The sequence below is a fragment of the Anas platyrhynchos genome, chromosome 10, assembly GCF_047663525.1.
Source record: "Anas platyrhynchos isolate ZD024472 breed Pekin duck chromosome 10, IASCAAS_PekinDuck_T2T, whole genome shotgun sequence".
Classification (NCBI taxonomy): Eukaryota; Metazoa; Chordata; class Aves; order Anseriformes; family Anatidae; genus Anas; species Anas platyrhynchos.
The window spans coordinates 22,502,598-22,518,966 of record NC_092596.1 but is presented as its reverse complement, the minus strand read 5'-3'; the positions used below and the strand labels follow the sequence as shown (position 1 = coordinate 22,518,966).

General features: G+C 34.9%; 1 protein-coding gene across 3 annotated transcripts in view; it reads left to right on the top strand.

The window, feature by feature from the left end:
- LOC101797884 (connector enhancer of kinase suppressor of ras 2) overlaps nucleotides 1-16,369 on the top strand; it is a 174,912-nt gene that overhangs the window by 137,358 nt on the left and 21,185 nt on the right. For all 3 annotated transcript variants that reach the window (XM_013092026.5, XM_013092027.5, XM_021266824.4), the window contains exons 15-18: nucleotides 7,058-7,106; nucleotides 10,035-10,083; nucleotides 11,528-11,703; nucleotides 13,056-13,129. In XM_013092026.5, coding sequence (XP_012947480.3) covers nucleotides 7,058-7,106; nucleotides 10,035-10,083; nucleotides 11,528-11,703; nucleotides 13,056-13,129 — 348 coding nt within the window. The remainder of the gene's footprint in view (nucleotides 1-7,057; nucleotides 7,107-10,034; nucleotides 10,084-11,527; nucleotides 11,704-13,055; nucleotides 13,130-16,369) is intronic.

Here is a 16,369-nt window from a genome sequence, read left to right as displayed (position 1 = left end):
ACAATTAGATTACACCTTTTGCCCTTCTTCCATTCGAATTTTCAGAAGAATACGATTATATCCTATTCTTCCCTCACATTTGTTTCTTGTTGCTTTTTGCTACCCCCTTTTACTTCCTTCCTTATCACAGTATTGCTGCTCAGGTGCCTCCCACCTGACTTTCTGCAGCCTTTTTTTGTTTTTCTTCTCCACTCCCATAGTTTCTTGCAGTCACAAGGAAGAGTTGCAAAGAAGAGTTGTTCTTCCTAGAGCAAGGAACATGTCTAATTTGAAAGGATCGCACATGCTCAGTTTGGCAGATGGAACATCCTTGGTGAACAGGACACAAATCTCTGCTGGACTTCTGCCATATTTTCCACGGACGTATGGCTTAATGCAATTTTGGAAAACTTACATGGGCCTAGCAAATCATGTTCTTTTATAGAGTGACTCCCTTTTCTAATCTTTCTCCCCCACATTTTATATTTTAGGTCCAAAACTTGATTCCTTTGTATCTTCTCAAAACTTTGAAAAATATTTTAAAAGAAAAATAGAAATAATAAAAAAATATCTTCTTGCTCCTAATCACCTTCTTTTAAGGGCTCAAATAATTTTAAATGGAAATATTTCAGCTTAAAATCAGCTGAGATAAACATGCATAATAATGTTCTGGGATGCTGGAGACAAACACTGGGTAGCTTCAAGTATTTGGATAAAATAACTGTACAGTCAATGAAAGTAAGGCTATTTATGCAGTTTTCATGATTCAGATTTCAGATTGCATTATTTGTCTAAAAAGAAAATGCCAAAAGCTGTGAGAAAGGTGCTTTTTGCTTGTAGTAGAATATACATCATTCTGCAGGGAATATTTACCATAAACCTTAGCCAAAACCAAACACTAGCCAAACATCAAAAAACAGATGAGTGAGAAATATGAGACTACAGAATGTTTCTATGAATATCTAGCTTAAAAGAAATACAGAATAGTAGAATGTAAAGCTGATGTAGTAGCTTTTCTTAGATTTGAGCAGAAAAAAAAATGAGATATTTGTACATTAAAACTCTCTTTGGAACTTTTCTGGATGTGTTTGGCCCTGCCCTATGCGTAGAGCTAGCTGAATTTCCCCTGTCCATGCAAAGTATCCACATTCCTCCTTGTAAGATATTGGCCATTCACACGGTAAACTCTACCTCTTTCTGACCAATGTAGAAAATTTGAGCTGTACTTATAAGCAATATTGTGTATAGAAAAGTAGGTCACCCCTGGAGAATTTGAGACTTACTTCTGAGCAGGTGTCATGATTTAGGAAATTACCCTCTGCAATTGCAGGTAGAATCTCTAAATCTGTGAGTGCTCCTAGGTTTTAAGACAAGCCGAATTAAATGGTTCCCAAAGAAGCAGCTAATTTGTTTTCCTTTCTACCAGAAGCAGTTCACCCCATTTATTGTTGTTTCAGGGCTGAAAATGTGATAATAGGCATCTAACATGTAGCTGCTGCTGCAGCTGTTCTGCGCACAGACTTCTGACTGCGCTTAGTGTTCACTGTGTTCTTTGATCTTAATTTTACTTTAGGGAAAAAAAAAATCGAGTAATAGGAAGCCTTGACATCTGTGAATTCTAGACGTGCGTCTGTAACGTAACTGTGACATCATTACAAGGACCTTGGGTTTTGAAGATCTTACAGAGGCCTGCCAGGAAAAGAAGGCAAAAAGAATGCTATCATTCATGCATTGCCCAACTGCTGCTGAATAATTGGTTTTAAAGCTATTACTTTATGACTGCTTGTATGTAGAAGTACTACTCAGCTCCTTTTTCATAATAGGCTATGTCTTTGTAAATATTAATACCTAAAAATATTTATCATCTCAGTGGCTGTGATATGCCATTTGCTGGTTCTCAGCTGCTGTGGATTAGTGGAGGTATTACTAAAACTCTTGGGTTTTGGATCCCCATATGCTTCTAGATATCCAGCTGACAGCAGGAAGTATCTTCAAATGCTGGCTTCACTGTAGTCTGTAATGCGTAAGCAGCAGCTTCAAAATCCTCTCTTGAATCTTCTTTGCAAGGATCTTAAGATCCTACATTCAGGTAACTTTATGAAACAGGGACTGTCTTACAGGAGACTCGCAACAAAAGCTCTCAAAGTAGTCTGTGCATAAAGTGGGACATTCCAGATAGGTCCCCACTCAGAATGTTCAGAGAAGGTTATATCACTGCAGTAGTAAAATGCACTATTATATAATTTATACCCTGTTAAGTTATTTCTGTCCCAGGAGTTAGCTCTGCTAAATGCTTGTTTGTTTGTTTTTTTTGTTTTTTTTTTTCTTTTAATCATACTGGAAATTTTCACAGATTACAAAATTCTTAAAAATTTGTATAATCAGAAGACAAATTTGGGTTGCTCTGTTTGGTCAAATATTAAATACAAATCGAAGAAGTGATTAGTATCTAAAATGATTTTCAAATCAATGGAAAATATTATTAGCAGATTATTATAATTAGAATCATTTTATATTGCTTCTAGTTTATAATCCCTTACTGCCATAGCTCCCTTAATCAGGGGCTTAAGAAAGTAAACAATATAGATTGTAACTATTCTAGATACCAAAGACTAGGTAAAAGGTAAGGAATATTTAAAATAATTATTCTTGCTTCTAGACTGTATTCATGGCCATCATTTGAGAATTTATTATCTGTATCCTAGCACCTGTGGAGAAGCCAAAATGATAGCAATCTAGCAAGATACGTCAGTTTGTTCAGATAGAGTTATAACTTTCTTTTAATGGTGGATTTAGTGACCCTGAAGGTAAAACAAAGAGAATTGGGATATTATAATTAAGAGGACTGATAATGCGTAAGAGTGATTTTATCTGATCTTTTTGAGCATTGCTTATGTGATCAAGGGATACTTCATTTATATGCAGCTGATTTAATCAGCCCTTGCTTTCAGTAGATATTCTATGAATTTTACAAGCTGAAATGTTATTCCTTGCTCGAGATTATGGGACACTTGAAGATGTGTTGTTATCTTCATATGGTAGAAAAAGAAAACATGCTCCTGGAAAGGAAAATAGGAATGAATGTCACAGTTGCGCTTTGTTTAGTAATGCTTAATAAATGAAGAAATAACAAGTCACTTCTGTTTTCTAAAAGAAGCAGCTTTTTAAAAATAAAAAATGCAGGATACTCATGATTTTGGTGATGCTTTTAAATGGCTATAACTGCTCTGATAGCAAATCTGCAGAGAGGTGTACATCTATTCTGTTGATTTCATCTATTCAGTGTTTGGTAGGTGACAATTCTCAGCATTTATTACAAATAATTCAACAGGCATGCCTGTACTTTCAGATTCTTACAACTTTTATCAAATAGTACTGCTATCCCTCATCCTTCTACTTTTTCTATTCTAATTCACTATCCCTCTTTTCTAACCATATAGCACTATTTCTCATTTGAAATCCTGATTACAAATCTTATCAATAGACTGCGCTTTGATTTGTATGTCCTTTACTATGCTAGTCAAAAGTCACAATACTTGAGTCCTCTAAATTCGGTGTTTTGGATCCAACTATGTCAGTTATTTCAATCTTTTCTTAGATCATTCTTAGGCTTTCTACTTTAGCTCTATGTTCAGCACCATTCTGATTGAATACTGAGTCAATATGCAGGTAATACTGAGACTGGAGATAGACTGCATTTAACCTTGAGTTTTATGCCATATTATGCAATGATTGATTTTGCAAATACCCGAAAATAATTTGTTTGATTTGTTGCTCTTTTATTAGATTGGTACAAGTTACTCATGAGTGATTGAGCCTCCTTTTTCTAGCTTCTGGAATTTGTTTCAAAAACAGTATTATACATGGACATGAAACAAGCATTTAGAAGATCAACTGTCTTAATTTATTTGGGAAATATCAGTCTAGGCCATTATAGCCATAAAACTCCATATGCCTTTTTCCCCCTCTTCATTCTTTTCCCTTTCACTTCTGTAATAACTGCTTACACAAAAGGAAAGGTGAGGAATAACTCAACCAAGTATGATACAGACAAATTAACAGATGACATCCTAGGGTTCCTTTATGTATAAATTAATCAGTTCTGTCACTACCATGTAGAGAATTTACGTGTCTGAAGAGAAGGAAAGGTCAGCATTTCTTCTATTATCCGTGGATCTGAATATCTGAGGAATCATTTAATTTTGGAAGCAGTATTTGAGAGACATAAAACCTTTAAATAAAATCTCTTCTAGACTGTTGAAAATGTACCCAAATGAAAAGTTATGCTCATTGTACATTAGACCACATATTCCTGACCTTTCATAAGATAACTTTTGAACAGTTTTCAGAATGCTGATTGCAGGCTATTTCTGTAACTACAAGATTTTTGCTGGTAAGAGTCTATGATTACTGTAAGGAGACACATTGTTGGGTTTGCATGGAAGCAAATAAAACTTGACTAAGGACTTTTCAGATAAAAAAGCAGATGTATTATTCATATTGTGTATTGTCTGAGAGAAAGAATGGAAGCATTGAAACTGACACTTTCCAGATGGGTCAAAGCTGTGATTAAAGAAACAGACCAGAAATCAGGGGGAAAATGCCCAGCAGGATTGAAGTGCATTTATGGCATTCTCATGGGTAGACAGAAATGGAGCATTAATGACAAAATCTGCCTTGCAGCGGTTTGGGCTTCTGTCCGTTCCTTTACCAAATGTTGTAAGTTGAACATTTTTGTTTTTTAGTTGTTTCTTTTAATCTGTGTAATCTACGGGCAGCTCAGAACTTCTAAGACTTACCTATTAACTTTTATAATTTTAATTCAGTGCCAATGTTACGCATCTTTTTATGCATCTATTGGTGTTATCCCATCTTTTCACTGCAGTCTAGAAATTTCCTTTGATTCAGGACTGATAGATGCTTTTAGCTGACAATGCAGTAGTTGTTTATACTGGTAAATTTAATTTCTCTTAATAATGGAAACTATTATATGAAAAAATATCATTTCCTGTCTTGCTGACTGAAGCCAGCCTATTGTTTACTGTCAATTGGCTGACAGATTTTTGGGAATCTGTTAAAATGTCTGTAGTCCTTTTAATTCTTTTTAAAAAGATTTCTTTCAGTTTCTTTTCCATTCTTGCACTCTTTTTCTATTTATATGACATATGGAAAAGCATTCGCATTTTTAAGGCTTTCCCACCTCTGTTTTTTCTTACTTTTTAAAGCATGAGGGGAAAAGAAGAGTGTAATAAATTCTGTGATAGGTCAGACAAAGTTGACTCAGACTCAGCACCATGTTTCCATCAGTGCCCAATACTTGTAATTATATATGGGTAGCTTCTGGTGATGCTTTCCTGCTTTGTTAGCCTTTAGAGAACTCCAGGAGAAAGCTAATAGATAATAATTTAATAATAATAAATAATAAATAATTTTAATTTAAATTAATTAATAAATTTAATTTTAATTATAGGATTAATAATAAATAATACAAGTTAATAGATAATAATTTTGCATCTAACATCCGTATGAATTTTTGGTATCCACGGCATCCTGTAGCAAAATGATATGGAACATTGATGCAGGATGCCGTGGATACCAAAAATGTTAATTGTGTTAATGAATGAAGGTTCAAAACAAAAGGAGCTAACTGCAGATTTTCTATATCTTAGGGGCTTATATAGCCCTTTTATTGAAGGAGACATTGTCTATCTGCTTCCTCAGAAATCTCCTGAGTTCATAAACCTCCATAACATTCCCCTTAGTTGCCTTGGGAGACAAATGAGTTCCTTTTCAGCTTTCGTCTATCCTCATTGATATTGAGGAACCAGAACTGTATGCTATTAAAAGTGTTGGTGCACCACTGCTGTATCTGTACTGACCTAACAGCCTTCACTATTGCAGTGTATCAAAGGGATTTAGGAATACAACTGCTGCTAAACATCTAGAGAGATTTTTGTGCACATAGTATTTATACAGAACATGTCCCCTTTTCTTAACAAGAGAAAAATTCACAAACAGGGCTGCTGAAATGGGGCGGTCTCAGGCATTTCCCTTTCTACCCCGACATAGTGTGCACTGCTTTTGTGTCAGGATGCTAATCATTCATCCTCAGAAAACTGAAATTTTCCTGGACCTTCTCTGGGGATAAAGAGCTCAAACTGCACTCTGCAGTTGCCTTTCTGAGAAGTAAGCAGCACATCAGTTTCTCTACTATAGGGAAATTTTTATTAACAAGCACAAAGACTAAACTGTAGCAGCAGTTGGAGCCTACATCGTGCTTAGTTTGGGACAGTTTACTTGTTTGTTCTCTTACTAAGAATCGGTTTCTATTCTTTACATCCAGATTGCTTCTGGGCGCACAAAAAGTGATCACTAGACTTCCTTCCAGCAGCAAATGGAACTGTTGCATCCCATGTTTGCCAACCAAGAAGGCAGTGTTAGGATATCACTACTGCAAAAATATTACTGTTTTTCTGATTATATAAATAATCTTTCTTTAGTTAACTGTTAAATCGCTGTGGTCTTCATGAATTTCCTGTTTTGAAGTGCTTCCAGAGCATCAAAGAGGAGGTAGCAGGGAAAGAACTGTATAGACTTTCTTTAGGTGCAAACATCTGACAATCACATCAGATCTGGCCCGACAGTTACATGCTCATTAATGTAGTGCTGATAAATCTGCTTACGTATTGCTAAAGTTAAGATACCTAGAAAATAACTCAAAGATACATATTTATATAACCGAGGATAATTCAAATTGCTTCTGTAATGACAAGGGAAGGAACCAAATCTGCAGTATATGGAACATGTGTAGGTCTTTCCTAAATGTCAGTCAAATGCCTTTCCATAAGCTGTTACATTTTAAAACATAAATAACTCTTAAGATGACAGTCCTACATTATTTATTTATTTTGCTTTTCTATCTTTTCCTGTTTAAAAATATTTATTCTTTCCTAGTTTATTATCAACTCTAGGAGTCCATTATTTATACCTGTGGTAGATGTTGTTGCTGCTATATGAAACGCACAGCTACCCCTGAAACTAAAAACCTATGATTTATTTCTCCTCTTCTCTGTCCCAGATATGCTAGTTCTGCCATTGACCGTCAAGGAAGCACATCCATGAGGAAGGTAATGATTTATAAAATACTTTTTAAAAAAAATCAATTCAATTGGCATACTTTAGAAGATAGTAGAGATATTCAATTTTTTCTGTATTATGAAAAAGCTGTAAACAAACACCTAGCAATAATTTCCATATTCAGAAAAGTATCTACTGCAACCATGGCATGTTGGTGTGTATGCAGTACTTTTAGTTAAATTTAGTTAGACCCTTATTATGTGTTCTAAGGTGTGTACTAGTTTGAGGAGGAGGAATATCTGGGGAGAATGTTGCCCGAAGGGAAGAGAAAAATTTTAAAACTCTTAAAATATTTAAATGGTGATCATACTATGACAGAGATACATATAGGATCTAGATTTTCAGTGATACTGGATTTTGATTTTCAAAGAGTTTTATAGTGCCAATTTTAAAGGTCTTTAATGCAAAATATGTAGACATTTTTATCATTTCATATTTTGGCAATTACTTCAAAGAAAGGACAAGCAGTGGAAACTTCATTTATAGAACACCTGTTTCTTCAATATGACTTAGTACTTGGTTTGCCTAAGTAGGCACTAAGTAACTTTTGAAAGCTACCAGATGTTGTTCTGCCTCCCAGGGATTTATGCAGTGATGCTGAAGAGAAGTGACAGCAGTGGAAGGTGTATGGCTGTATTTTCTGAAGTTTGTGAAAAGCTGTGGTTGTGTTTATTGATATATTGCCTCTACCTGCCAATCCCTGCCTTGCCTGCTACCTCCCCTGGCAAGCACTTGAACCTGGTGCTGTTCCTCAGGATCATGGTACTGCAAATAATTTGCTGCGTGTGATCTGAGGAGATCAGCACTGTGTACCCTCTGATTTGTGTACTTTACTAGCGAATGCACTGATTGCTATGTTTTGAACATGTTTATGTTCTTCGCTAAAAATCCCTGTCTAAAACTAGCAGAGGTATGTGCAAGCAGCCTCGCATTAATAGGCTTGGTTCCCTTCATCCTGACAGGTAACTGAACCTCTAGTCTCCAGGGCATTTCTTAAACGAAGCCTAACTTTTCATGTGGTGGTTCTGTGACACCTAAACAGCACTCCTACTGCTTCACTGTGATTACGTTGATGTCTCGTTAATTTAGCTTCATGTAGCACAGATTCAGTTCTATCGCTTTTTTTTTTTTTTCCTGTGGTGTGCTTCTGTTGGGGGTGAGGTGGGGGTGGGGACGTGCGTTTTGTTTAATACTCTGCTTTGTGTTGTGGTTTTAAGATGAGAACTTAAATGCTGACAACCACAGTATGTTCTCCTATCATCAATCTGTTTCCCATAGCAACTCTGACTTGTTTTAAGTTGCAAGTTCTGACTGTTTTCCTACAGTTTTTACCACAACATTAATTATATGTTAGTTGCTTTATCTCTCAGAATATGAAGCTTGAATTCTCTAAGTTAGCAGTGCTAATTAAGCTTTTGTTCCCAAGATATAGCAAACCTTTCACTTCCTCTAGTTTTCTTGCTTTGAATGCGTTCTGTGTATGCATAAACAAAGCATAGTAGGATTATTTAACTTATGTTTTTGGAATAGCTGGTATTTTCAGCTCTCGTTGATTTGTTGTACTTGCATTTTCATTGCTTTAAAAACTGCTATTCTGAATGATCCATACCGGTTTCTGGTGAGTGTCCTAATGCACATATCCTCCAGCTGTTCATTTTCTTGCAGCTCTTTAATTAAATTACAGTTTTCAGATGTGATTAAATGTACAGGGTTCTATTTCATTACTGTATTTTTTAGCCTAAATTGTGTAAAAATGTAGTGATCTCTTATTCACAGACACATGCTCTATCCTAACACATTTCTATGCCAAAGAGGAGCACTGACCCAGTTCTTTCAGCCACGGTCACCACTTGGCACACTATGGCCAGTTTTGCTGCTGCAGCTTACAGTACATCAGTAAAACATCAGTGTTGCTGTACAACTGTTAACTTTCTCATAGCTTTAGTTTTGTTCTTTCATTTTCTGACTTTTTTTTTTTTATGGTGGCAGAGGAACAAACATTAATCTTTGCCTTCTTTGATGCTCAAAACAAGGAGATAAATTCGCAGCTATCAAGTCAATGGAGAATATGTACTGTCTTAGCAATACAATGCATGTACACTTACAGAGCTTGTCACCTGTCAGAATTACAGTATTTTTTGTGTGAAGCATTCATCCTGTGACTGACTGGGAGAACAACCTGAGATAAACAGAACACAGGATGGAGCTGAGACAGTTTGTCTGTGGATGTGCAAGCTGGTGTTCTCTGAGCCAGCTCTCTCCAGAATAAATTACTGATCGCTGCAAGACAGTAGAAAATGTCCATGATGTTCAATACTGTAAACTGGTGATTGTTACAGAAAGGTTAAAAATAGGCCTGAGAATGTGCAAAACCACTCCTTCCTCCTCCACCTTAATTTTAAACTAAACTTTGCCTCAGCCTCTCAGGTAGCTTGGGTCCTCTTTTCAGATACTGGCTTTTAGTAGTGCTTAAAGTTGCTTAAGTTGGAATCCTCCATTATCCTAAATATAAATGTTAAAAAAAAAATCTTAATGTTATTTTTTCTTTGAGTAATATGGTATTTACACTCTTACGTAATATATGGTTTCACAGTTGCTTCTGTGGCATGCATTTGCTTTCTGGGCATGGTGATTCATGAGTTTATATCCTCAGTTTTCAAATTACTGCATGCCCATTCTTAATGATTTGATTGCAAGAAGTGTAAACAGTAAATGAAAAATTAGATTTTAATTTGTAGGTTTAGCACTGTGTTGTTTTCTTTATGATGTTTATAATAGTTAAAAGAGAAAAACAACAAAAGTTATCCCATGATAACTAACCCTAGGATAACCATGGAGATGGCAGTGAAAACTAACTGTTTCTACTACTACCTGCGTTGTTTTTTCATAGTTCCTTTTTGTTTGTTTGTTTCTTACAGTCATTCCATTACGCTTCCCTCAGGGTAAAATCCAGAAAATGGTCAAAAGGTAACTTATTTGAGTTAACATTTTGAAAGCAAAAAATGAGAGTTCTTTACTGATGGTGGTGGTCAGGATCGAATGACAAAGTTCAACTTAATTCATCTATTTCTAAATTTGATACTAAATATCAAAGTAAATTACCAAATACAACTTTAAATGTAGCATGGATGTTATACTGATAGACTCAGTGGTAAACTTTCCTCTGATTTAGGAAAGGCAGTGTCTATGTATTTTGCCATTTCCTTCTGCTCTGTTTCTTTTTCCTTTTGTGGCCTGTTTGCGACTGTTAAAACAATGAACCTAAGAAAAGTGGTTAGAGCATAATTCATATGAATGTATATGGCCAGCAATCTTTGTCGTTGTTGTTGTTGTTATTATTCTATTATTCTTTCAGTCTCCTAGGAAAACTTATTTTACTTTTACTATACATTTTAAACATTTTTAACCTGACCAGGACACAGCACAGTATGTTATTCTAAAAAGAACAAAATGTTAAGAGGTCGGTTGAGGAATGTTACAGAACGAAGGATTGTGTTTTGAGCTCATCTAAACTACTTCACTGTTTCAAACCTGTAGAACAAAAATAATTATTGTAGCAATATAAACTTGATTTTTCATACAAAAATGTCTGATATTTTAATGGCATTTCCTACAGGCTCTTTTTCAGGAAAAATGATACCATAATTAAGAGCACTATTTTTATTAATGTTCACAGAAGACACTAAAGTGTTAAGCCTTTTGATTGGGATCTATTGAAATAACTGAAAAAAGAAAAGAAGAGAAAAACTACAACAGCAGCAAAAAGACACTATCTTTTCCTGGTGCTGTGCCTTTGAACAGGATTCAAAGAGTTTAAAATGTTATTCTTCAATTAAATTCGGTATAGGAAAAATGTACACATGCATTTTAATGGAAATGGATTATTTTTCTTTTTTATTGACTTTAAAAATTGACTTTTAAAACTCCCAGAATTTGACAGGCCTACTACTGATAAAAGTAGCAACAGAAGATATATGGAAGAAGTAGTGTTTACATCAATACACAGATTATGTTTATGTAATTCTCTGAGTTTCAAATTGAAGGCTAAATGAAATATGTTTTTACTTTGGAATGATGATACAAATCTTAATCAGATAAAAATGCGACCCTAAAAGAAGTGATCCCTCTAGAGACTAACTAAGCCTCTACATAAAAAAGGCCCTTTTGTTTCTTATTCATCCAGAAAGCTGCAGAGCATTTGGAATTTAGAAACTGTACATTCAATCTCCTCTCTGAAATTGGAGAGGATTTGGCTTGAAGGATTTTAAATTGATTTATCAGTAAAAATTAGTAACATGCTCATATTGAGAAGATACTATATTAGAAGAATTAGAGAAGATATTATATTAGAAGATACTATATATTGAGAAGAATGGCATTCGGACATCTTACACTATCATCACATTCTCAGGGAGCTCTCTAACAGGTGGGAGCAGAAGACGGATTTCCTGCAAAGACTTGGGGCATGGAGATTGTGAAGGCTGGCTGTGGAAGAAAAAAGATGCCAAAGGTTATTTCACACAGAAATGGAAGAAGTACTGGTTTATTTTGAAGGACTCTTCCTTGTACTGGTACACAAACCAGAATGTAAGTATATTCTGTATTTGGAGAAAGACAAAATTAAACCTTAAGCTTTAGCATTCTTTTAAATAAAGTCTATTTTTAATATTCGATAAAATATTAGAGAGCTTTAATTACCATGTCTGAGTCACTCAAGCTGGAAGTACTTCACTTGGAAATATTTTTGAAGTCTCCAAAGTTGAAGTCTAAGCCTAATAAAATAAAAGAAGTTCATGGTACTCTTAAAGTAATGAATATGTCAATAGTTAATATTTTTCCACAGATAGTATTTTTTTGGAATAATAGAGTGTTTGCATTCAGCTGTCCTTAGTTTCAGTTGTATGGGGAGATGTATAAAGTTTTGTCATTCATGTCAATTAACCATTAAAGCAGGTATGAAAATTGGAATTAGCCAATCTTTCTCTGAAAGTTGTTCTTATCTAGATGTACTTCTTGCTTTTTGCTGAATTATTCTGGAGTTTGAAACTTCTCATGTGTAACACCTTGTGCTTGGTGACATGTTATTGAAAACCAGTGGACCTACACTTGTGCAATTTGGATATCTGTGGGAACGAAATAATTGAGGGAAGGCAGGGCAAAGATAATTAGATGGCTATTCTCCCGTTTGTTTGCATTGAGCCTCACTGCCTGTTCTAAGCTGTCTGTGTACGGCCTGCTTTGATTTACTGGTTTTTGGTCTATATTTTCAATTTTCTTCAAGAGGACAATTTGAATAACATTGTTATCCTCAGTTTTAGTATTTTCTCTGCAGCTCAAAACAGGATTGTTGCAGGCTGTGAATGAGAAAGGCATTCAGGGTTAGGGTTGTAAGTTTTGTTTGATACTGTTACATGCAAGGTGGTATTTATATGTCCCCCTGATTTTCAGTCCCTTTATGGCCAAGCCATAATTCTTAGTACACTTACTAAAACTTTTCCAAAATCTGACTGGTGTTACTCTGTCTCCTTGCTTTTTCTGGAAATTTGCATCAAAAGAAGTAAAAAGTGACAAGAAATATTTTCTAGTTATTACTTTCCCATTTAAACGGTGGTGAGTTCATTGTAGGAACTTCCTCCACTTTTCTTCTGTAGCTGCTAATGACCTGAATGCAATATTAGGTGCTGGAAAGTTTTGTGTAACCTTCTGCAAAAGGAATTAGGATAACTGCAACACCTTTAAGGAACTTAAATCCTAGAAGTTTCTGACCTTCTGTGATCGAGTAAACTGAATGCTTAAGTAAAAACATTATGTAGAAAATATGCTCAGTATTTTAATTGATTGGATAGTTGTTCTTAGTGTAAGACCTAAATGGCTACTGCTTATTTCTCTCTTGAACTGTATGTTCTTCTTCACCATCACTTCTTCTTCTCTTTTGATAGGATGAAAAAGCAGAAGGATTCATTAGCTTACCTGAGTTCAGGATCGATAGAGCAATTGAATGCAGAAAAAAACAGTAAGTAATGTGTCAATTATATTTATAAATCAAATGATCATTCTTGGAAGTATATTATACATATAGCACTGAAAACTTGCAGAGAAAATCTTGAAATTTGTAAATAACACATTACAAGACTACTTAGGTTTTAATGTTTCTCTTTACTTCGAAAGATGCAACTTAATGTAAATTCCATAAGCTGTCTTCCAAAGAATTGGATAACCCCTTGGTCAGTTTTTCAGATAGACCAGTTCCAAATTCAGTTAAATAAGTAAAGCAAACAAATAAAACTCTCAGGTACCTTGTTGTTGTCTAGATAAGAATCAAATGTGCAAGAAACAATTACCATAGGAAATATCTTAAATATCATAACAAGGGATGGTGAATATAATTTCCATTTTCGCATTTATGGAGGAAGTTTATATATCCAATATTGAGTTACTCTCAACGGCTAAAATATTTAGGTTCCAAATACAAAGCCAACATTGTGTTTTTAAGTCTGGTTCTTGTGCGCATATTGCTGCTACTGCATTACGCACCCAGTAAAAAGCATATGTTAAGCTTTGCTACATATTTAATAACAGACACTCATTGGAAATTGTTTGCAGGCAGTGTTGGAATTGGAAGTCATAGTCGTCAAACAGTAGGTTTAACAATTCTAATGCTTTGAGCCTAGCAATTCACCATTATTTCCTGAATTATTTGCAGGCTTCATCTAGATTTTTAAACTTGCTGCCATCAGGAGCTATGTAGAACAGCATATAAGATACTGTTACTAGAGCTTTCCTAGTTTTAACTAGCATCCTGAATTTTTGTCATGCTTTTCCAAGGACTAAACATGGTTTTGCTCTGAGGAATACGTTCCACAACTATGAATATACATACAAGAAAATACTGAAGGTGTGAATTACAGTAGAGACTGCTGATTAGAAAATAAAACCTCTTCAATTGCTTGTTCTTGTCTGAAGGTGTTATTACTGTCTGCCTGAGAAAAAGACAGTGCAATTTATACTTCCATTACTCCTTTCAACTGAGGGTATCACTGCAGAAATTAAACATGAACTGAGCACTATAAATTCCTCTGTGGAACAAGTAGATACTAATAATGATATTGAACAAAAATACAGGAGAAAGTAATATCCTTTTGTTAGAATATAAAACACTTAGCAAATTTCAGTGAATTAACAAAGATCAAACAGCAGGTCATTGTGCACAGCTAGAAATATCTTCCAGAGCTTTGCTCTAAGCATTAGAACACATTTTCTCAGAACACTTCTCACAGGACAATTTCTGCAGGGTATATGCAAAGAAAAACTCTGATTAAATAAAACTGCACACTACTGAAAGCTTCAGGCTTTGAATACTTTCAAAAAGAGGTAGGTCCAGGGGTAAAAGTATAATGAAGATGTTAATAGTATTCCCTTTTTTCGCTGACCAGAATTTCCCTTTGATTTCTTCCTTCATGGACTATTACATATTTCCCACACAATAAAAACTACGCTTTACATTTGCTGCTATTTTACCTCCTCCTCCAAAAACTGCAGAGAAAGTAAATCCAGTGTTACATTCATTTACATTTCAGTATATCAAGCATATGTGAATGGAGGGCCCTGCTTGTGTTACAGCTCTACTCTACAGCCTCTATAAGTGTGCATATCAATCCTCTTCTACGTTGTCTTACCAAGGACAGGACTGAGCATGACTGATATTGCCTGATTCCACTAAAAGGCTAACAGTCCTTGTGAGCCTAGCAACAACTTTCCATGGTCTGATTCTTCTGCATTCCTTTTACAAATAAGGTGGTGGTGACCCATTCTGAACAAACATAGTCTGGAAAAGCTCTAACTCACACTTCATTCTTCTCTCTGCTAGACTACAAGAAACATTTCAGCTAGGATTTTCTTGCCGCCTTTTAAAGAGGACTAGTGAAAGACAGATTTTACGGGATCTGTTCTCACTTTGTTCCACTTTAGGATATATTTGTCATTTAATAGCGGGTTTTCTGTAGGTGTTGGAAGTCATGCAAGATTGAAATCTGAAAATATTAGTCTGATTGGGTTCTTACTTCTATATGATTGAGTCCATTTTAGCACCAGTGCAAAAGTTAGTAAAGCAGTTATCTTGACAGTTAATAAGGATGGGGAAAGACACCTTTTTTTTTTCTTTCTTTTTGGTAGGTCCATATGTTTTTATATAAATTAAATTTTTCTGAAACAGTACTTAGTATCTTAATGCATAAAAGAAGTCCAGCAAAATCACATTAGGTTTCTTATTTTCAGAGCCATCAATGTGAAATGTTCCAAACAGGAGACTTACCTTATTGAACAAAGGAATTTGAAGTCTTACTAAAACAATGGCTTTTATTTTTTAAATTTAGACTTGTGTTTTCCAGTCAGATAGGAAATGTTTTATAGTGTGAATATTACTGATGTTCATAGGATACATTGAACGAAATAGCATTAAGAAAGCTTTGACAAGAATATATAGTCATTGAATGCATTATTCTGTACGGTTTGATGATTTGCCTCATTAATGCATTTAATGAAGGTACCCTGATTATTAAATGAATCATGGCATTATCTCAGTCTGGTTTAACTCTCCAGGCTATATTTGGATGTAGAATGACCTTGTCCCTGCTAGAGGCAGTTTCTTGCTTTCACACTGCAAAACTTTCCATTTCTTTTAGGGAACACCTTAATCTTCATGATTAAGAATGATCACATAATATTAGAAATCTTAGTTGCTGAAGTTTTTATGTGACATAACATGAACATCACATTATTTTCAAAGATACTGATAATTATAATGTCCTGTGATGAAGCTGATCCACAAAGTTAATGGAAGTATGGATGTAATTAATCACTAATTATTGTATTGCCTGAACTTTCAAAATGTTCAACATATTGAAAATGTAGGTCTTAAGTTCATTAGAGCATCTGCCATACTGTTGACATTCGATATTGAAACTGTGCAGTCAGAATTCTTTATGAAATGTCATTGTTATATTATAGATAGACGTGAGATTATCTTGAGAGTTGCTACAGTTTCAGTAATTTTTATTTTCTTATAACTTTGCAAAAATAATTATGTGCTACCGTGCCTTAAATAGCAGGGAACTTGATCTAAAGAATAGCAGGGAACTTGACTTATTAGGAGTCACATTCCTAAAAATTGAAATACACTCCTGGTCCCACATTAGCAGCTTAAATGACAGCAAACTGAGGACACTCTCAAGGGCAGGGCTGTCATTCAGGAGGA